General features: G+C 36.0%; 1 protein-coding gene across 1 annotated transcript in view; it reads right to left on the reverse strand.

Annotated features, from left to right (window-relative positions):
- Positions 1-6,171: 6,171 nt before the first annotated feature.
- Rbm41 (RNA binding motif protein 41) overlaps positions 6,172-24,227 on the reverse strand; it is a 51,014-nt gene continuing 32,958 nt past the window's right edge. Inside the window, exons 5-7 of the mRNA XM_052171103.1 lie at positions 23,145-23,548; positions 12,068-12,215; positions 6,172-10,265 (exon numbers count right to left, since the gene is read on the reverse strand). Of these exons, the coding sequence (XP_052027063.1) occupies positions 10,099-10,265; positions 12,068-12,215; positions 23,145-23,548 (719 nt within the window). The 3' untranslated portion in view covers positions 6,172-10,098. The remainder of the gene's footprint in view (positions 10,266-12,067; positions 12,216-23,144; positions 23,549-24,227) is intronic.

The raw sequence follows: 24,227 nt of genomic DNA on the forward strand, positions 1-24,227 counted from the left end.
AATGGAAAAAACTTAAAAGCAGCCAGAGATCACATTACATACAGAGACACATTACTAACAGAAGAACAAAGAGAAGCACAGCAGAACATTTTTCATGGAAAACAACACAAGCTACAAGAGTGAGGGGCAACATATTTAAAGAACCCAGAGAAATAAAATGTTAGCCTATACTTAGGAAAATTACCTTTCAAAATGAGTGTGAAATAAAAAATATTTGCAGACAAAAAAAAGGACCTCAAAAACATATCACCTATCATTCAGCTAATCAAGAAATATCAAGGAGGAATCCTTCAGATGTGAGTAAAATGGCAGAAAAAATAACTCTAAATAACCAATTCCATGGAAACATTGAAAGAAATAAACAAATAACCAATCCAACACAAATCTGTCAGAAATATCATTAGAATTCTGGATCATGGTATGCACTCACTAATAAGTGGATATTAACCTAGAAAACTGGAATACCCAAAACATAATCCACACATCAAATGAGGTACAAGAAGAAAGGAGGAGTGGCCCCTGGTTCTGGAAAGACTCAGTGAAGCAGTATTCAGCAAAACCAGAACGGGGAAGTGGGAAGGGGTGGGTGGGAGAACAGGGGGAGGGAAGGGGACTGATGGGACTTTCGGGGAGCGGGGGTCCAGAAAAGGGGAAATCATTTGAAATGTAAATAAATATATCAATAAATTTAAAAAAACAACAACTAAACAAACAAAAAAAAAGAATTCTGGAAATCAGTAAACCTTTAGAGAAACCAAGCGAACAGTGAATCTATTCCCTTCCCTGTTCAACACTGGTTTTGAAGACAAGAAGCCAGGTATGGAAACAGTTTCCAGTATGGAAACCTGGTCTATAATTCCAAGGTAAGCAGAACAGATAGACACTATTCACAAAGTAGCATTTGCAACAATGAGTTTCATCATGCTATCTTCATACACCATGTTCAAATTCATGCCCTCCCCCATTTGCCTTCTGCCATGGCTTGGTCGGCCCTGAAGGTTCACTTCACTCCCCTGCCCTAATTCGCCCTTATGCTTTTATGTGGCTTGTTTTCATTTTATTCCCCTTCTTCCTCCCTTTAAGATCTTTTCACTCCCTCTCATGAGCCACCTTGCATTTGCATCCTACAGACACACACAGAGAACTACACACATGCAATACACACATACACACTGTGCATACTGCATCATATTTTCTTTATACACACATCTGTTATGAACATCTAGACTTGTTCCATTTGCTGCTTATTAGGAATAGTGCATTAATAAACAGAGACATGCAAGCATCTCTCTTGTAAGTTGACTTAGAGTACTTGGGTATAGCTCCAAGAATAATACAGTTGGGTCATATGGTCATTGTATTTTTAATTTTTAAGAGGTGTCCAAACCTAATGACTGCATAAGCTTGCATCCTCATAAGCAGTGTCTAAGGACTCTTTTCCCTTATATCCTGCCCCCTCATTTGTTGTTACCTTTTTACTTGATGATACCCATTCTGACTGGAATGAGAATCTCAATAAAGATTTAAATTCCATTTCTCTGATGGTTGAAGACATTGACTATTTCTTTATATATGCATTGGCCATTGTACTCTTTGGAGGACTGTCCACTTAGTTAATTGGCCTGTTTATTGATAGAATGATTTGTTTTCTTTGGTGGTTGATTTTTACAGTTCTTTACATATTCCAGACAATAATTTTACCTGATGTGTGGTTGGCAAAGATTCTTTTCCATTCTGTGAGCTCTCTGTCTTCACTTTGGGAATTGTTTTCTTGGCTGTAGAGAAGCTTTTTAATTTCATATAGTCCTGTATGTCAATTCTTGGGCTTATTTCCCATGCTGTTGGCATCCTTTCCAGAAAAGCCTTGCCTATTTCTGTATCTTCAAGTGTTTTACCCATTCTCCTCCAGCACCTTTACATTTCAGGGCTTATATTAGGGTATTTTGTCCATAATTACTTCGTTCTTCTTATTCTATGTTATTTAGGGTTAAGTTTTTCATTTTTACTACTACAAATTTTAGTCCTTTAAAACATTTTATACTGTGTTTTAATGATTTTAGTGGTTATCCTAGACCAGTGGTTCTCAACCTTTCTAATGCTGCAATCCTTAATACAATTAATTCCTCGTGTTGTGGTGACCCCCCCACCATAAAATTGTTTTTGTTGCTACTTCATAACTTAGATTTTGCTATACTGTTATGAATCATAATGTAAATATCTGTGTTTTCCAATGGTTTTAGGTGACCCCTATAAAAGAGTCATTCAACCCCCCCAAGGATTCTGACCCACAGGTTGAGAAACACTGTCTCAGATCACTGGTTCTCACACATGGTTGATTTTGCCACCCTATATGGCTTCTGGCCATATCTACAGATACATTTTGTCCTCTTATGGGGTAGTACTATTGATACTAGAAAGAGGTTAGGCACACTTCTAACTACTCAGAGAACAGACATTAAGAACAAAGAATTATCTTCCATCATAGCTAATAGTGATAATGTTGAGAAACCCTGATTAGATAGAAATTATGATTAAATTCATACATTCCCATTTCATAAATAAAAAACAATAAAAGTCCCAGGATCTGCTCCTGTCCAGTGTCCTATTCATTTCTACACATAACCCCAGAATCATTGCTATAGTAACTTTAAATAATAGAACAAACATCCTATACAGTTGTCCACATCCTTGTCCTTCTGGTGCTCTTCAACATCTCCTATACTCCTATTCTCCCAACAGTATCATTTTCCTTCAGCCTTAAGAAGTAGTGTTTTTGTTGGCAATTCTTTCTCTCAATGTTTTCATTTCCAAAGGATTTGCAGGGTCCCACAGCTCCGAGCAGAATGACAAACCCGTCAGTTTCTCATAATGCAGACACACAACTGACCATTTTTGATATTTGTTTCTACCTCACAGGACTTTCTAGTTAAAGAGGAAGATATGAAACTCCCAGTCTCAACATAACTAAGTGTGCAATTAACTGATTTTTATTGTTTGGAATTAAAATAATTCAGGCTTGAAGTCGCCCCCCCCCCCACACACACACCTTGAAGAACAATAATGGCTGCTTACAGAATGTTACAAACTAACAATAGGAGAGACGTTTCTTGCTCTGATCAAGTTTATACATATACAACAAATATCACATGGTTTGTGTGTAAAGGATGGAGACAACATGGTCATTTCTCTCCTTTTGTCATGGGTCCTAGGAATTAAAGCCAAGCCTTCAGTAGTTATCCTTTATCCCTTGAAACATCTCATCAATCGGCCTTTACAATATTTATCTATACATCAACTAGTATCTACCTCACTTGATTTTATCTCTTAGCTCTTGTGAAAGGTGCCACAGTGAACACTGCAGTTTTTCCCACATTTTAATTGATATTCTACTTTGTATCTTTATGTTATCTGACTATTAATATAGTACTATAATTAGTAGCTTGTTGGCTTTTTATTCATCATCTTAAAAATATGACTGCTTTATGCACCATGCTTGTAAGAGTAGCACAGTAGCGATTTGGATATTCACTACCAGAGAGCTCTATTACTTCCAGTGTTTTCTTCTTACACACTAGTATCTCTGTTTGAAGCTCCTCTTGTAGGACACGTGTAGTGAGCATACATTAGTTCAGCCATTGTCTGAGATCATCTCCATCTCTCCTTCATGTGGCCATTGTTTAGATTTTTTTCTCTAGCATTGTGAAAACCTGATTTACTTCTAATTGCTTGTAAGGTTTCTGCTAAGAATTTTGTTGCCAGGTGAATAAAGACACATTCATAGGAACTGGGAAGATAAAAAGTACTTGCCCTGCAAGCCAGATCCCTGCACCAGGACCCCTCGAACCCATGGCTGCAGTAGTACAGTCGTCTCTCTATAACATGGGATGCAGAGACAGGACAATCCGGAGAAGTGCACAGACCACCTATCCTGGAACAAGAGGGAAAGATAAGGACCAACACTGAAAAGTTGTCCTTTGACCTCTACACGTGTCAAGGCAAAGGCGCACACTTACATCCAAAAGGATGCTTCTATGAGTTTATTAAAGCCCACTTTTGGGATGTTTCCCATGAGGGTATTTCTTTTTTTTTTAATTTTCTATATTCTTTGTTTACATTCCAAATGATTTCGCCTTTCCCAGATACCCCCTCCCCATATGTCCCATAAACCTTCTTCTCTCCATCCATTCTCCAATCACCTCCCTCCTTTTTTTCTCTGTCCTTATATTCCCTTCCAATGCTAGATCAGTCCTTCCCAGGATCAGGACCCTCTCCATACTTCTTCATGGGAGTCATTTGTTATGCAATTTGTGCCTTGGGTATTCAGGGCTTCTGGGCTAATTAATATTCACTTATCAGAGATTGCATTCCATGTGTATTCTTTTGTGATTGAGTTACCGCACTTAGGATGATATTTTCCAGATCAAACCATTTGCCTAAAAATGTTGTGAATTCATTGTTTCTAATTGCTGAGTAGTATTCCATTGTGTAAATATACCACATTTTCTGTATCCATTCGTCCTTTGAGGGACATCTGGGTTCTTTCCCGCTTCTGGGTATTTCTAGAGACAATTAGTATGTCAAATAACTAAGAGAGGAGGACCAACTTTAAACTGGCACCATCAACAATGTAAAGAGCTTGGGTTGAACAAATGCTAGAGGCGGAAGTATGCCAGAGCAGCGCTCTCCCTGTCTGCGCGCCCTGTCCACTCCAAAGTGAATAGCTTTGTTCTACCCTCTGAAGCCCATCATCTGCTTTACCCAGGGTCCAAAAGCAACAGAACCAGCCAACCGTGAAATAAAGTCAATTGTGAGGACTAATAAATCTTTCTTTATTTAAACTGTTTATCTCAGGTATTTGTTGTTATGGAAACAAAAGGTTTAGCTTAATACAGTTCTCCCTTCTTGGTAGTTTCAGTTTTTGTGGTTCCAGTTATCAGCAGTCAACAAAGTCCAAAAATATTAGATGGAAAATCCTGAAAATAAGTGACTCATACATTTAAACTACATCCTCTTCTGAATATCGTGATGGGATCTCATGATAGTCTACTGAGCAGAATCCATTCCATTCTGCCCACATCATCAAGGGCTATGAATTAATCCTTTGTCCAGGATATCAATATTATATATGCTACCCACCAGCTATTCCCTTAGTAGTCATCTCCGCTAGCAGCTTGTCATAATACTCATGCTTAAGAAAGCTTTACCTTATATAATAATGGCTCCAAATTCCAGCCCCTAAACTAAGGAGGCATATGTTGGTAGTGTATGGCAATGGTTCAGGATATGCAGGAGAAAAATAGAATCAAAATGCAGTAGATAAGGGATTGGTACTATCCAGTGACTCTTTTACTAAAACAAATATTGTACACAAAGGATATTAGTTCTTTGGGCAACATATTATTTCCTAGCCTTTTAATGGCAAAACTGAGTATGCATATACAGATTTGAGAAAAGTTCTAATTTGTAGGATAGGCTGGCTTGTAACTCACCACATAGTTGAAGCTTCCTGCTGTCTGGTCCTGAGTCCATACACCACTTATCTGGATCAGATTTTTAAAATTTAAATTTTAGGAAGTACTGGGGATTAAACCGAGGACCTCATGCAAGTTCAACAAGTGTCCACCTCCTGAGTTATCCTCAGCTGTAGAGATTAGTAGTTTGAGTAAGGTTAGCTGCCATAGGCTCATATGTTTGAATACTTCATCCCTACTTGGTGAACCTATTTGGAAAGGATTATGAGGTGTGGCTTTACTGGAGGATGCGCTTCATTGGAGATGGGCTTTGAGGTTTCAAAAAGACTCATCCCATCCAAAGTGTGCCTCTTTGCTTCCCGTTTACGAACTAGGATGTGAGATCTCAGCTATTTCTTCGATGCCAACCTGTCTGCCTGCTGTCATGATCGCTGCCACAATGACAAGAGACTTGTATCTTTCTACAGCTGTGAGCCCCAAACAGATCATTTCCTTCTACAGGATATCTTGTTTACCACCCCAATAGAAAAGTAACTAATAAAGACATTTTAATTTAGTGGCTTAGGCTCACCTGCGAGACACAAAAGAGAAATACAGTGGCTTTGGGTTTTCAGCAGCAGTTAGAGACCACACAATACTTACACTAATTAATGAAATGATACACTTTCCAAATCTTTAGTTCATTGAAAATTACTTTTATTTTAAAAAATTCACACATTAAAATTCATTCTTTTGGTGTAAATTCTCTGAGTTTTAACAAACACATACACATTGTAACTATAAATAATACACAGAAAGTTCCTATTATTAAAAAGAAATCCCTTTGTGCAAATACTGGTATCTACTGCTTTTTCTGCCTTATTGCTTCACCCTTTCCAGAAAACACACAAATGAAATATAACAGTAAGCAGCCGTTTGAGTCTGCCTTCTTCTACTTAGCAAAATACATTTAAGATTTATCCAAGTTGTTGCATATATTGTTCCTTTGTTTTTTATTGCTGAGTAGAATTTTGTTGTCTGGATACACCAGTTTCTATATCTCTGCACCAGTTGAAAGGTATCCTCTAGTAAATTTTCTCCATTTTAAGTGATCTGCAGGTCTAGTAAGGAGGAGGTAAGGTTTCCCACCTGAGAGGAAGCAGTCCCTTCTTGGAAACCTGGCTGAGAAGTGTATCCCAGGATAACATGTGCAAGAAGCTGTAACCAGGATGGATCCTTCACTTCCCATCCCTTAAATGTTATGAAAAATTGGAGCATTATTTATGTCAGCAATAGAGCAAATGAATCGAAGTTTGTCCTGAGTAAAGTCAGAAATCCTCAGAGTAGGTCTGACGAGTATTTTGGAAGCCAAGTGTTTGTAAGAATAGTTAAAAATTGCTTTAATTAAAAACTAGTGAAAAAGGTAAAAATCACTCCAAATCATACCACCTAAAAATGTTTACAAGGTGGAGGTGTTTTTTCAGCGTGTACAGAGAGCCACTTGCAGGTTTATAGCCTGTTATATACATTTCTTATTTCATTCCTATATTTGTTTGAAATTATCTCTACAAACTATACACATGAACTATTTCCTTAAAAATGTGTTACATACATCTTATACATACATACATACATGTATTTCTTTTATAACTTAATATAAAATCTTGGATATGAGTACAGGTAATAATATATTCATAGATCTAGTCTACTGTTTTAATGGCTTCATAATACCCTACTGAATGGATGTGCCCTAAGTTAGAAGTCACTCATGTTGACAGGTGGACATTTGGATAATGTCCAAGTTCCTATGTTTTTGAGTTTCACTGAGATTTAATTCACATACCACAACATTCATCCACTTGGTATATTCATAATTATACAAACACTGATGCAATTTATGAACATTTTTATCCACTTGCCAAGAAGTCTTATGCACTGTAGTTTTTCCTGCCTATCATTTACCACTATATATATATGTAATTTTTAAACCAACACTGTATTCGACATATATGTGGAATTGTACAATTTGTTATCATCAGTAACTGGTTTCTGTCCCTGAACATACTATCAGGGTTCTCCCATGTGTTACTACTATATCTCAGATTCCCTATTTTTTAATAAACAGTTTGTAGAGTAATTGGATTACTGTTTTATTAAACATTTAGTAGAATTCTAGAATTCAAATCAAAAGCAACTTAAGTATGGGTATTGTTGTGGCTTATCTGTCTTGTTACTTATTTAACCTATTTGTTATTAGGTCTATTCTGGCTTCCTATATTTGGTTCTTGTTCACTTTTAGTAGGTGAATTTATTGACACATGAGCATAATAGTATTTCCTGGTGCACCTTTTAGCTTTCAAAGGTCAGTAGCCACATTACCTCCTTTATTTCTCAAAGTACTGATTACAGTCTACCCTTTTCTGCTACATGGAGCAAAGGTTTGCCAGTTTCTTGCTTGAATTCATTGATTTTCTCTCTTGTACTCTACCCCCATGCATCTTGCATATATTCCCATTTTTTTGTTTGTTCTAGGTGTAGTTTGCTATTATTTTCCTATGGCATAAAATATAAACTGAATTACTGTTCTACGATTTTTCTTCTCATTTAAGAGCCTTATCTCTAATCATGTCCCATATAGACAGAGGTAGCTAGAAACCACCCAGTGTGGATGCTGCAGATCAAACTCAGCAAGAGTTAGTTAGTGCTCCTCTGCAAGAGCACTAAGTATTCTTATGCACTGAGCCATTTCTCTAGCTTCTCTGCTTTTTTATTGAAGTACTTGGTATTTAGGTATCACTAATTTTCACATATTTGTGAGTTTCCCAATTACTGTTACTGATTTGTAACCTGCTTCCATGTGGAAGAGGACATGTTTGACATTACTTTAGTCTATTTGTATTTATTAAGGCCTGTTTTGTGGTTCAGCTCATGATCTAGCCTAAAGATGTTTCATATACAATGGGATAAAAATATATATTCTAGCTGGGCAGTGGTGGCGCACGTCTTTAATCCCAGCACTTGAGAGGCAGATGTAGGTGAATTTCTGAGTTTGATGCCAGCCTGGTCTACAGAGTGAGTTCCAGGACAGCCAGGGCTACACCGAGAAACCCTGTCTCGAAAAACAAAACAAAATAAATAAATAAATAAAATTATATGTGTGTGTGTGTGTGTGTGTGTAGCAATACTCTATAGCTGTCTTTCAGATGTATCTAGGGTCCAGTGTTGAAGCTGGCTACTTCATTGGTTATCAGCTGTGTAGCACTACTTGTATTAGGAAGGAAACACTGAGGATCCACAGTTTCTCCTTTCATTCTTTACTTTGCTACCTTGTTTTAGATTATCTGAGGGCTCTGTAGTTATGAAAATATGTGATTAAAATTCTTACATCTTGACCCTGTAAACACAAAGTAGATCTTTATCTCTCGTATTTTTGTTTGCTTTTCCTCATGCTTTGGAGTCTGACAGCCATGCAGACTCTTCCTACACATTCCAGGGCTAACAGTACAGTGGAATGACCAATAGAATTCTGTTTGTTACTTCTAGGAAGCTGAATTAGGTTTACAGCCTTGTAAAATTTAGCCACCTTATTTCCTTTTGTTTTATCTGTTCCTATGGATTTCCGGTATTGTTAAAGAAACTATAGCATTATTTCCTAGCTTTTAGTCCTGTTATTGGCAGGTCCTAGGGTTTGAACTCAGGTCTTTCTGTTTGGCGGCAAATGCCTTTACTCACTGAGCCATTTTACTCAACCTTTTGCAGGATTTTTATGCTTCTCTCTCCCTTTCTGAATGGAATTCTTATTATAAATTGTTGGATGTACTTAGTGGAGTTCCCTACAGTTCCTTCATTTTTTTTCACCTTGTTCCTTACCTTGGATAATATAATCTGATTTAACCCTTACTCAGGAAGGTATGAAGCAATGTTACTGTTTATGGATGAGATAAGTGAGGCTCAGATTAAGTGTCTTTCTAAGCTCAGGGTGGTAAACATGGGTGACTTTGAGGGTCACAGGTCTGACTCCAAAGCTGGTTCTACTGTGTGAACCATATTAGGTTCCTATTCTTCAACAATTGTAAATGAATCACTAGGAGATTTGAGGCAGGCAGCCTTTTCTCTAAGGAACTTTCTTTCCTTGTCCCTTTAGTATAGATGCAAGTTCATTCCTCTTGAAATTCATACATTAGGCAAATACTCCATGTTTAATGTGTATTGTCTCTAGGACTAAACACTGAAGATTACAAAATTATTAAAGAATTTTTGGATGTAACAGTCCTATGCAATATATCCTGAGAATTAAAGGTTTTCACAAGATCTTAACCCTCAGGGTATTACCTGCCATAAATAGTATTTCGTTATTATCTTTAACACTCAGGACATTATCAATTTTATATAATCTTTTTCAATACTATACAGTATTTAATCATAGAAAATACTTTTATCAATTCTCTCCAAATGCTGAGAGCCATTGTCCTAACTTCTGTCTTTCTTATATTTCCTCTTTAGTTTTCAACAAATTTCTATGAATATACATATTCTTGATCTAAGATATGATAAAAGAAAAGTCATCTGAACATGTATTTACATACATACATACATACATACATACATATATCCCAATGTGCATGTACATGTGTGCGGAGAGAGGTTTCTAGCTGCCACTGCTTTCTGCTCTGCCATCTGTAGCAGATGGTGTAAGGGAAGCCCGCCGAACAGCTGACTTTTGCTTTTTGCTCTTTGAAAACTCTATGACCAATATTTTCCCGTAGAGTTTATATCCATTAATTTGGTGCAGTGCTTGCCATGCTATGTCTTTATCTGGAAAAAATAAGAAAAATGCATCAAATTATATAGAGCTTATTCACTCAATTATATTACAGATTTAATTTGGATTTGTTTGCTATGAAAATCATACTGTTTGATGTTTCTGTCTTGCCTGCAATCCCCAATTTGTATAAGTAAGCAAGATTAAATTAATGGGTAATAAGAGTGACAAAAGACCCTCAAAATGGATATTTGAGTCAAAGATATAGAAGATATAAGGATACATAGGGAGTATATTTAAAACATATAAGTTAAATTTAACTATAAACATGCCTTTACCTTCGATAGCTTATAGATACAAGAAGCAAAGTTTTCTAAATTGTTACACAAATAAAAGAAGTTACCACACTATTAGACACACTTAGCTACTTTTTTCTTTTGAAAGAAAGTAGTTGTGGGACCCATATGGGGATAATGAACTTTTCTTGTAGGTATATAAAAAAGTGTGTATGAGAATATATAGTATATAGCTGGATTATTCAACATATGGGTCTCAGAGACTATATGTAAGAAATGAGGAGGGGTAGATTTCGGACTAGAGTCTATGGAATTATAAGTGGAAAGTGCCATTAGCCTAAGATCACTTTGTCTCAGATATATACCAAATTTTCAAGTGTGCACTATAGCTCTTAGGATTAGTAAACAGAGCTACAAACTCAGAAGTACAAAGCTGGGACTGGGGAGATGTTCTGTAAGTAAAAGGCTTGCTATGTAAGCATGAGACCTTGAGCGTGGCTCCCTGGTACCCATCTACATGTCCAGGTATGGAAGCTCGCATTGGCGAGCCTAGAGCTAGGGAGAGCGCTCCTGCAGCTCACCGAGCAGCCAGCTGACCACATCCATGAGCATTAAGCTCAGTGAGAAAATGAAGGTGGAAGAGCGGCTGAAGAAGACACTTCAAATCACCACATGCATGCACACACATGTGCATACACACATGAACACATACACACATACACTTTACAAACATGTACATATACAAATTTAAAGCCTTTGTATTGCATATCTTTCAATTCGAAGGGTATATATATTTTGTGAGAATACATGAAATTTGTTTTCAAAGGCAATAGGAATTCTCCCTTCAAAAGACTGAAAACCCACTGGTACAGAGAATCTACAAATCTTCAAGGAGACAGAAAAGACAGTACAAGGTTATATGAAAGCAAGGGGAAGGAGATCAGCAATTCTCATGTGTAACATCACTTGCCCACATAAAAGTTGGCCGAGTATTACAATGACAGTTTAGAGGCAATGGAAGGTATAGATCCTATCTGGCTTCTCCATGCAAAAGATATACTAGCTAGTAAAATCAAAATTATAGTGTTTTTCTTGCACTTACATTAGCGCACAAGCCAAATGACATACAAGTCATTTGGAAGAATGTATCATCTTCCAATAATTATGAATTGGCAATGAGTTAATTAATTAGCTTAAAATCACTTAGTCCTAAAGAAATTGGGCATGAGATAAAGATATGTCTTCTTATCACAACACCAACACAGTAACTGAATAATTCTATTATGATACAGTGTAGAAGTAGTACTGTCATCAGAAAGAAAGAAATATTGGTAGGGTAGGAAGGAAATGTCAAAAATGGGGGTAAACTGAGGACCCCAGGGTAAGGTGGTTATGTAGCATTCATAGGAAAGAGGAAGCAAGTGTAGGAAGGAGGGCCACGGGATCCTGGAAATCTATTTCCCACTGGCCCCTTTCCATGTGCTAAGGCTCTACTTAATTCGGTGAGGTAACAAGTAGTCTTTCATGTCCTGAGTAGCTACCTAGGTGAAGTTACTCACTGGGAAAGGTGATGAAAGCCTGTCCCCTCATGCGTCCAGTCATCATTTGGAACTGAATGGGTGGTCCTTTTTTCTCCTGGAATCGAGCGAATAATGAGATAAGGTCTCTTTCTTTCACCCGAGGACTAAGGTTCTTCAGATATAGCACCTAATACAAATTGAGAAATGACAAAAATAATCACATGAGGAAAGCAACTCTTTCATTATAGCTTGAATTACTTTCAGATAAAGATAGGAGACTGAACAGTTACCTAATGCTATTTCCAGAAAACTCTAAAGCTACAAGGCCTAAACCCAACAAGGTTAGAAAGAACTGAGAAAGAAGGCAATAGCAACAATATTCTGGAAGATACAAAAATCAATAGATGAGTAGGAACTAAACACACCAAAGAAGGCTCAAAAGCAGGACGATTCCATTCCACAGGATGGAAAAGTCAAGAACACGTGCAATCTTCTTTTAAAGTCTCCCTAAGTAAGGAATGGGCTAGGGAGGTGGCCCTGTGGGTAAAAGTGCTTGCTGCACAAACATGAAGGCTTGATTTTTAAACTGCTGCTAACCCATGTAAGAAGCTAAGTGGGTCCCCAGAGCTTGCTGGCCAGCCAGACTAGCCAGCTGATGATTTCTGAACTCAGTGAGAGCCTTTCTTAAAAAGTAAAAGGTGGAGAGCAGCAGAGAAAGACACATGACACTGACCTCTGGCCTCTATGAATACACACACACACATACACACATACACACACACTAAATAAATATACCAATAAATAAATAAAATTTCAGAAGTCGGCACAGTGGTGAAAACCTGTAACTCTACCAAATAGGAAGGCAAAGTTGGGACAAGAGTCTAGTCTGGGCAACGTAGTGATATATTGTCTAAAAATCAAATAAATATATAAAATACAAAAATAAGAAAGAAATAATACATACACAAACAGCTTAAGAATTGCTAGCTTTGGGGGGCTCTCGAAGTAGATGTGATTAGATAATGTTGAAATGAAGATTGCAAGTTGAAGACAGTTCAAAAATTAATTATATTTTTAACCCCTCTCCAATTATAGTATTGGGTGAGGGCAACTCAGCGATCCTGGTAGAATATGAAGGTTAATTGTCAGAAAACGTGGAATGTCTTATATAGCTGAGGTCAAGAGTAGTGTTTTTGAAAGCAAGGAGACTGAAAGAATGCATATTAAATACTGGGGACACTCATGATCAGACTGCCATTCCCCCACTAGAATCCTGCTTGTTTCTTCGTAAGAAAGCATAAAGGAGTCTTCTCTAGAGGAACTAAGTCCCATGAAAGACAAACATACTAATTTGGAGTACAGAAGTTCTCCAACAAATGATCTAGCCAGATCATCTGGTTCCTTGTTTTTACTCTTTGCTTATTGTCATTTGGAGCTATATACCCCAGGCTGGCCTAGAACTCAAAATCCTCCTGCTTCAGCCTCTTAAATGCTGGGATTCTAAAACAGCACACTGAATTCAAAGTACACAAAGGGCATGATTTCAGGGCTTTGGAACAACTTTTCATTCTTTACTCAGAAATAAGGACAGGGATGATCAGGCACAGGAGAAAGGCTTCTAATGTGAAAGAAAGAAAACAGAGGCAAAAAGGCAAATGAGAGAAGACAGAGACCAGGAAGAAAACTATTAAAAAAACAACAAAAACTAACCTGTAACTAACACACTCAGTAAAATCCTCTTATCACTTAGTAAAAGAATGCTATTGAAATTTTAATAGAACAAAACAATATCCTATGTTATTTAACTTATATATCATCAGCTTAAAACATCATTTTATTTATAGTAATCACAAAGAAAAGATATAGAGGAAAATGAAAAATAAGGAAACATCCACTGACAAGTGGATGAAGAAAAGGTAGCATATATATAGACTAGAATATTAATCTTTAAAAGGAAAATTCCTATTGTGAAAGAGATTTACTGGAAAGAAACCATGCATTATACTGAACCCTGTAAAAGACTGGAAACTAATTAGAACTTCAATGACTTGTGGAGTTCAGGATAACACAGCTTGGGGCCTAATTATAATTAATTACCTTGGGCTATCTTTAGCCGCCCCAAATATCCATTCCTTGTCTACCACTGTCTAACCCAACATACTTGTGATTAACAAGTGAAATCTATGAAATGTATTAAGAGATCACTAGCTTCCACCCACCAAAACTCTAAGAATGTCATCAAACAACATATGAAGCCTAGAGCAGAAATATCTCCAATTTGCTGTAGTCCAGCTACCTAATGGTTCCACCAGTATACTTGAAATGACTTTGATTTATGATTTTTTCTGTTATTTCATGAAACTGTTACCATGTCGCAACATGGATTGTGGAGGAACCTGAATCGGTGTTACCAGGCCATAGTCACTGATATTTGTCTCAAGAATAACGTGTCTTATTCTCTTTTGAGGTAAAAATTGTATATATTTTTTCATTAACACTATTATATACTGTGACACAGATAAAACTCTAGGAGTATATGTTAAATGACAGGAGGGTAAATAATACCTTATTTTACTTAGACAAACATTCAAGTAGTCCAAATCATTGAAGCTAAAGTATAATGGTGGAACATTATTGGAGCTGGAAAGGGAAAACAGGGTAGTTTAGTCATGGAAGAAAAGAAAGCCCTACAAGCCTACAATAGTGCTTTGGATACTTAAATTTTTTTCCTTAGGAAGGAAGATCCAGTGTATTATTTAAACATAATACAAAAAGAATGGGAGAGGAAAAAACATTTAATATATTTTAAAATAAAACAATATTTTTAAATAGTTTTAAAACAAACTCAATGGTATTTTTGTAAACTTTGTTTGGACATTTTCTAAAAAAATACTGCTAGTCTTTTGCTTATTATATATTATGGTTTCTGACTTTGTGTTCTTATGGGTTTTGTTTGGTGTGTGTCTCTGTGTGCATGTTTCTTGTGCTTTTTCCCTTTTCTTACTCTAGTTTATTTGCTTGTTTGTTTTCTAAAGAGAGAGAGAAAGAATCAATGGAGTTAGATGGGTGGGGAGGATCTGGGAAGAGATGAGTAATGGAAAATAGTAATCAAAATATATTATATGAAAAATATTTTCAATAAAAAATAAAGTTAACGGGCTTTAAAAGAAGTGTGAGAGCAAATCCCAAGTTTCTCAGTAACTAGAAAAGACCCATACTGACTGCTCCATTTGATAAACATATTTTTAGTCTCCAGTATTTAAAAAATATTATTTTATGTGTATGAGTGTTTTGTCTGCATGGAAGTCTGTGTGCCATGTGTATGCAGTGCCTGCAGGACTCTGAAGAGGGCATAAGATCTCCTGGAACTGGAGTTATAGATTGTTTATCAAGTGGATACTAGGAATGAAATCTAGGTCCTCTGAAAGAACAGCCAGTGCTAACTGCTGAGCCATCTCCCCAGTCTTATAATACAACTATTATATAAGAAGAAAAAGGACCTCTGGACAAGAAGTTGTCTTAGGTTTTCTCGGTTCCATGTTCTCTGCATATATGTACAAATATATGCATGTATATATCTAAAACATATATATTTACCATATGCATATATAGAGAATCCCTAAAACAAAATAAACATTCTTATGAAACAGAAAACCAGACTCTCCTGCTCTCACTATGTAATATGTAGCTTTGATTGCACATAGTTTATATTTCCATAGTTTATATTCTCTGCATTCATTTGTAGCCATCCTTTAAAAAGCCTTGTAAATTTGACTTTATTTTTTAAAACAATTTTAGATTTACAGAAAAATGGAGAGTAATATGTCTTTATGCTCCATATTTAGTTTCTGACAAATGATTTTACATTAGCATGTTATCTTCATTATAATTAATAAATGTTACATTATTATTATTATTATTAACACGAGTCCATTGTTTATTTAGATTTCCTAAGTTGCTACCTAATGTTATTTTTCTGTTTAAGTCACCATCTAGGTTACTTAAGTTCCTTTTGACAATTTTTTAGATTGTCCTCATTTTTTATCTTGAAAAGTTTAGGAATACTGGTCAGATTTTTTTTTAAACAGGATACCTCAATACTACCATTTTTCTGTTGATTTTTTTAAATGTTAGACTGCAGCAATGAATTGTTGGGAAGAAAACTATACCAGAAGAGTTCGGCTTTGGTCACACTGTATCAAGCGGAAATACTAACAGCACTGATTGATGGCTGGCTTTTATCACCTGACTGAGGTAGTGGCGGTCAGATTCTCCATTACTTGATTGTCTTCCTGAAGTGGAAAGTTAAGGGTTCTTTGGAAAAATCAGTTGTGTTGGATAATGTTTTGCTGGGATAAACACATGAAGTGGACACAGGGCAAAGACGAAGGCAGACTCTTGAAGGAACATTTGGCTGAAGCAGACACAAGAGAGAGGATGTTCTACTAAAGCAAGCACATTAAAGGACACATGATGGATTCACTGCTAATGACTCCATGTATTGGTCTGTCTTACACTGACAGTGTAACAGTTGACCTCCATTTGTTGGGACTCCATAAAAAGAAACACAGCAAAGAAACTTCTGGCGGTGTGTCGTGGATTCTTGCCACTTCAGCAGACTCAGGCTGATTGGCAGAGAGAGGTCAGCTGAGACAGATGCCCAGGCTGAGGCAAGACCCGTGGAGAGCATGTGATGTTTGGAGGGCGTAAATAGGACTCCACCGACAGGGACGGGGGACTGAGCTTGGCCTGCTAGTACAGCTAGCTGTGCAGTGCTTGTTGGTCTTGTATTTTTGCACATCCTCACTACCCTGAGAGAGGTGTGGTCAAGAACTTCTGGCATCCCTCCCTGGTCCTTCCTTCTGACTTAAGCTGAGGTGGAGGTCTGCTGTGTCTCCTAGGTAGTGCTATCACTGCTGATTCCTGTTTGCTATCCTGACTCTACTGAACTGGACTGCTAGTATATCCATGAAGTGTTTGCAATTGGATCGAGCTATTGCTGCTGACTCCTGTGAACTGAACTGCTCCAGACAATACAGAAAGTATGTAAGAACCTTTCTAAATAGGCCTACTTACCCCATAGCCTGTCTTTTTCCACTATCTCTGGTAGGTGGTGGGCTAAAAGAGAAGTTAAAGCATTTAAGAACCATCATTAAAAATAGGTGTTGAAAAAAATAACGTTATATCTTCCTTTCCATATTGTGCTCTTGGGAAACAAAACAAAACAAGGTGCTTAAAACTAAGCATCAGGGAATTATGTTCCTAAGATTCATCTCTTCTCTACTTCCTCGATTTTTTTAATTCTTAGTGCCTGTATACAGACAGGAATATTCTGTATTTTAAATCACTACTCAAAGTTAATTTGTTTAGTTTATTGCAGCGATAGTTCTTGCTTCAATTATTGGAGTTCTCCTTCAGTCCCTGTGTTTTATGCTGTTATTTTACTTTTCGTACAGAAAGATGTACAAGGCTAATAATCTTGTATATTTCCTGCCTGAGTAATAGGGGCAGCCATTTATTTTTCCAAAAATCTATTGTTACATTTAGTAGAGAATGGTATTAGAAGTAATCCATTCTAAGCAAGATGGGGTTTGTTTCATTGGGGCTTGCTCAACTCAGAGAGGAAAAACATGTTTACAGTGACCTGTATATAAACACAGATAAATACTTCTACATGTGAACTATCTGTTTCTGTATAAGTTAAATATGAATTCACAGTGATGCTCCCAAATTTAAGCTACTACCACATGGATCATTTTAACTTCCTCCCTTTTATTTAACTGAAAATCCATCAAGGAGAACCTTAGCTTCGACTACCTGTCAACCATTTACTTAATGATGCAATATCAGTACTGTTAACCAGGACACACAGCCCTAGCCACCAGGGCACGGTGCTTATATGCACTTCCCATTTACTGTTAGTTTTACACATTACACATTTCCAAAGCCACTTAGGTCAATACTCTTTCTCCCATCTCTTTAGTGAGATTATCATATATAAATGTAATGTAATAAGATTCTCCTTTTATAATCTTTATTTTCTCCTAAAAAAATCACTAATCTCAAATGATTTTTAAATATTTGTATACATTAAGAATCTCTTTATACTAGGTAGCTATATATTTTATATATATATCTATATATATTTTATATCTATCTCTATATATAGATGTTTGACAGAATATATATCTATATTCTGTCAAACATCTAGCTAGCCTCAGCATTTCAGTATCACGTAGAATAATTTTATTCTCCTAAAATGTCCTATGCTTTACTTATTCTCTCCTTTCCTTTAAACATTTGATAATCAAATATCATTTTGATGCTTATCATTCTGAGTTTCCTAGAATATTGCAGAATGAAATAATAGAATGTTTTATTTTCATAGTAGCATCTTTTGCTTACTAGTATGAATCTAAAGTTTGTATATGTCTTTATATGGTTTGATAGCTCAAATCTTTCTGTTGCTAAATTATATTCCATTGCATCAATTTGCCATATCCATCTAATTGGAGGGCATATTGATTAGTTCTACTTTTGGCAATTATGAATACAGCTATTACAAACATCCACATTCCATATATATGTATGTATGTATACATACATATACACAGGCTTTTCAATCAGTTGAATAAATAACAGAGTAAATTCTACATCATAGTGGAAAACAATGTTTTGCTTTGTTTAAGAGTCTTTCAAACTGGGATCTAAAGAGGTTGTCCCATTTTATATTCCCACCAGCAATGACTAAGTACTCCTGTTGCTCTAAATCATCAAAAGCATTTGGTATTGTCAGTTTTATGGATTTTACTTACTTAAGTGGGAGTTTAATTGTAGCTCATTGTTTCATGTTACACTACTTTGGTAACAATGATAGGATTGAATTTATAGGGCTGTCACATTATGATCTTCTCTGAGGAACCATCTACTCTTACCCAATGACCACTTTTTAAAGTGAGACATTCATTGTATTATTGTTAACTTTTAGGACTTCTTTGTATAGTCTAGATACAAGTCCTTTGTTGCATATGGCTGTGCTTTGAACTACCTTTTCCCAATCTATGGTATGTCTTTTTGCATACTTTAACATGTCTCTCACAGAAAACTTTGAAATTTGAACAAATGTTCATGAATGAATGTTAAGGCATTGTTCAAATTGTTTTTCTACATCACATGAAATCAACACATGATTCTTCTTTATGTAATTATTTCTATACATTATGAAATTTCATTTTCTAATATTTTGAGTTAAATAAAAACACTCAAGAAAATATATTAATGCTTCATTAGCATATATTAGTTACATATAATAATGAGTTTCATTATGACACTCAAATGTTTTGATTTAGGATTTTTGTTTTATGTATAAGATAGGAGGTTGCAGTTTTTTTTCTTTTATTGTAATGTTTTTAACTGGTTTCTATAATAAGCTAAGTCTTGTCTCACAAAATGTGTTCTTTCTGTTTTACAGAATGAGAAAATCATTTTCTCTTAACTTTGTGTTTTCCCTTTTCTGTGTTCTTCCTTTACATAGGTCTAGATTACTAATCCATCTGATTTTCTTAGACTCTGGAGCGCAACTTTGTGACAAACTGTCTAGATTCTTGTTTGTCTGAGAAACTGTTACTTTGCTACAACTGTTGTAAAAGGATAGGTTTCCTGGATAAACTTCTGTGTGGGTGGAGTTTTTCTCTCTAAACATGAATATTTCATTACATTTTTTTCTTGCTTATGGTAAGTCTGATGTAATTCTCGTTGATCCTATATAAAGTATTCCTTTTTTCCTTGTCTTGTATTTCTGTAGTTTGACTATATTATGCTTATGTGTAGTTTTTGCTATTCATCTTGCTTAATGTTCTCTTAGATTCCTGGATGTATGGCTAGAAGTCTGCCATTAAGTTAAACAAATATTCAAAAATCAGTAGTCTGAGCCACTCTCTTTGTTCTTGTACCTCCCTCCCCCTTCTCTCTCTACTTCTTCTTTTTGTAAAGATTTTATTTATTTATTTTATGTATATGAGTACACTATAGCTGTACAGATGGTTGTGAGCCATCATGTGATTGCTGGGAATTGAACTCAGGACCTCTGTTCGCTCCAGTCCTGCTCCCTCCTGCCCAGATATTTAGTTATTATTATATATAAGTACACTGTAGCTGTCTTCAGACACCAGAAGAGGGCGTCAGACCTCATTACGGATGGTTCTGAGCCACCATGTGGTTGCTGGAATTTGAACTCAGGACCTCTGGAAGAACAGTCAGTGCTCTTAGGTTGCTGGGATTTGAACTCAGGACCTCTGGAAGAGCAGTCAGTGCTCTTAACCTCTGAGCCATCTCTCCAGCCCCTTCTCCTCTTCTTATACGTCCTTCTTTCTCACACACATTCACAATTAAAAATAAATATAACTCTTTAAACAATGAAAAATAATCCTTATAAATAAGTACAGAAGACAGAAATATCAAATGATGGGTAAAGAAACAGAAAGCAAGCTCACAGAGGGTAGGAAAAAGGCTAATAAATTTAAAAATACATGTGTATCTTTACTGAAAATGAGGAATTTGCAAATATAAAAATAAATTACCTTTTCAAACTATTAAAGTCTAATATAGAATCTTGATTAAGTTGTGAGGGGAATCTCTGAAATACTTGTTAGCCAGGTTGTGGTGGTGCATACTTTATCCTAGCACTAGGGATGCAAAGGCAGGTGTATCTCTGTGAGTTTGAGGCTAGCCTGGTCTACAGAACAGCCAGAATGACACAGAGAAACCTTGTCTCGAAAGAAAGAAAAAGAAAAGAAAATAAAAAAAGAGAAGAAAAGAGAAAAGAGAAAAGAGAAGAGAAGAGAAGAGAAGAGAAGAGAAGAGAAAAGAAAAGAAAAGAAAAGAAAAAAGAAAAGAGAGGAGAGGGAACAGTAGTGGTAAGAGTGCTGCTGGTGGCGGAAGATACAGATATCCTATACCATGGCACCCTAGAAAATCCAGCTCCACTAAGTAAAAAATCTGGTGGGGAAGCCCAGCAGTCTATGTTTTAATAATGTCTTCACATGATTTTCATGTATATTAGAGTGTGTAAACATTACAAGAGAGTGATACATTTTCCAATATTTTGTCTGAGATTCACAGGAAGAACTCTATTGAATACTGTAGCCCACATATACTACTCCTTCATCCTAACATATGCATGCACAAAATACAGTTTAAAAAAGTGATTAACTGTGTGAAATATAATTCTATGGGATACACTATGATCTGTTATTCTATTCTATTCTTCTATTTGTTTCCTTACAAATAAAACCCTACTGGTGTCAACTATGAATTGTGACTTAAGTTTGAAAAATTTTGTCTAGGAGGAATGTTTGTACACGGGCAGTAAGTGATGTATGATATCAATTATTTTAGAAGCCAATGCAGAAAGATTACAAGTTCATGCTTATTTGGACTAGAGAATGAGTTTAGCATTAGCTCATGCAATTACTGAAGTCTGTCTCAACATAAAACATGAAAAAGAAATCTATGGATATAGTTCAACAGTAGAGTTTGCCTAGTATTCACGAGGTTTTAGGTTCAATCTCCAGTACTAAAAAAAAAATATGTACAACGTTACAACTTTATCTGTAGTAGATAATGGGAGGAAACAAATCAAGAAAATGGAGAAATAAATTATAACATATTTCTATAATGAAATACTAAATAATTCCTTGTATCATTAGAAATAAAATTTTAAAATATTGGGTACAATGAGTCAAAAAAGTAAGAAAAATATGTAAAGTATGACATAGTTTCAAAAATGTATAAAACATATATTTATGAATATCTCTGAATATTTATGAATAGGTAAGACATACCTTCAGTTAAGGTAGGGTCATGGCCTTGATGTGCCAGGGTAGGGCCTTCCCCTTCGCAAAGGAGAAGGGGGTGGGAATGGAGGGATGAGGTGGGGGAGGGGTTTGGGAGGAGGAGGGCTGATATTGGGATATAAAGTGAATAAATAAATAAATTTACAAAAAACAAGATAGGGTCATGTCTTGATAAATCCTATTTAAGCTGAAAACATCCTAAATTGGAAACACACTTAATATATATAATCTATGGAGCAGTGCAGCTTAACCTAGTACTCTGGAGTGTCAGTGCTTTCCCTTTACAATATGTAGGTGACTGTGAGCTGTAGGTTACTGTACTGCTCAGAATCTCAATAAAGAACCATAGTACCATAATCCATATTGCTAGCTTGACAAAAATAAAAACAAAATTCAAAATATAGCGTCGGGGTCTCTATTTGTTCTGCCTATTTGGTCTGTACATTGTTCTCAAACCATAAGGAAAATCAAAGTAAATTTAGATATCATCCAGTAGGAACAGTTGTATACAGTTTTAGAGAGTTAATACATAAAAATACCCACAGGAACAGAAGTAGCAAAATTCAAAATAGTATATGTGTGTGTGTGTGTGTGTATGTGTGTATAATAGATAAATGTAGAAAGAAGGAAGAATGGGATTGATGAATGAGATTCTTCAGGCATATCCATAATGTGCTACTATTTTTAAAACTAAGCAAATATGAAAAAATTATTAAATCTTTGAAAAGATAGCTAGCTAAGTATACGAATATTTCCTAATTTACCCATGAGCTATTCAGTGAGAGCTCACGGAAGAAGTAGATGAACTCTTGGAACAGGAGGAACATAAGAGAAGGTCAAAGGACTTCAGCAGCCCTTTATCCATGGGTTTTAAATTAGGGATTGTTATTAATTTTTTACTGTTTTCTAAAATTAATGCTTTAAGGATTTGTGCTGTTAACACTATCCACAACCAGATGGTTAATCACGAAGAAGTCTGTGGTTACATTTCCTATAATTCAGAGATACTAGTGGATATGAGTAAATCTCATTATGATGTTTTAAAATGTCTAAGGAGCTATGAAAGGCACACAGAACATGCTAGGAGATAAACTACTTAAATAGTATGCAGAAAGTAACAGTTAAGGTCAAGGACAAACAATCACTCACTGTACCTATGTCAGAATCTTTGGCATAAGTAAAGGTATTTTTAAAATGCTGCATTAGGAAGAGGGAAATGAAAGTGAAAACAAGCCAGGTTGTTTCCTTGATGTGGCCTATACCTTGTTTGGTTCCCCTGGATTATATGAAGAAAACTTGGGAATGTTTCGGATCTCCTCCTCTGACAAACGATTTCTCTGGATCTCATCTTCTGGGATAAATTCTATTGGTTGCTTCAGCTTCTTAGGCCCAGTCCAACATTGCTCAGGTGGAAAATCAATAACTTTTGCCACATGGAGACTGGGGCCTTTACCCTGTGCTGCCTGTTTTCCCTTGTCCTGGAGGAGTGATGGGTTCTCAGCTGTGCCACTACCACTCACTGATGCAGCTGAGACCAGTGAGTGGGAAGCAAAGGGTTCACCTCTCAAAAGTTGGAACTCTTCAAGACGTTTTTTCATTATAGTCTCGTGGTAAAAATTTTCCAGGTTGTTCATGGGATCACCTTTGTTCTTCTTTGGGGGTTCATCTGGATCAAGACAAAGAGATATGGAAGTTCTACAAAGCCTCCCCAGTACAACTTTTTAAAAATTAATAAAAATTCAATTCTGGATCTCTTTTAGGAAAGGTCTTTATAACATGTAGCAAATACATGTGCGTGCATGTATGTGTGTGCATGTGTGTGAGCATGTGCTTGTGAGTGTGCATGTACATGTATCTTAAGACTGTCCAGCTCAAGCACAGCCTATACATGGCAGAGTAAGTAAGGCCCCCAGAAACCTCAAGCTCATGCAAGTATACATAACTCTAACTCACAACGATATTTGAAGAACAGAACCAGAGTGACATTTTCATATTCATGAACTTAATAATTAATAATTCCTACATATTACTTGATTCCAAGTTTATATTTGAAATACCCTGATTATTTCTGTGACTTTTTTTTTTAAAAAAAAGGTACTAGGTTACATAATCAAGATCTAAATCAGTTTTTGGCTATTAAGGCTTTTGCCTAACTCTTCTGTACCATCCCTTCATCAACTTTTCTCCTCCATCCATTGATATTATAGAACCAATATCTATTCTATGAAGAAATTGGTTTAATGACGTGTTTTCTGGTAATAACTTCTTCCTAATTTCTTGCATTTCTTGACAGTTAAATCTAGTCTAATTCAGTAGTCATTTGTCACTTGTATTTACTATTTTTT

This window comes from Apodemus sylvaticus, chromosome X, assembly GCF_947179515.1.
Source record: "Apodemus sylvaticus chromosome X, mApoSyl1.1, whole genome shotgun sequence".
Classification (NCBI taxonomy): Eukaryota; Metazoa; Chordata; class Mammalia; order Rodentia; family Muridae; genus Apodemus; species Apodemus sylvaticus.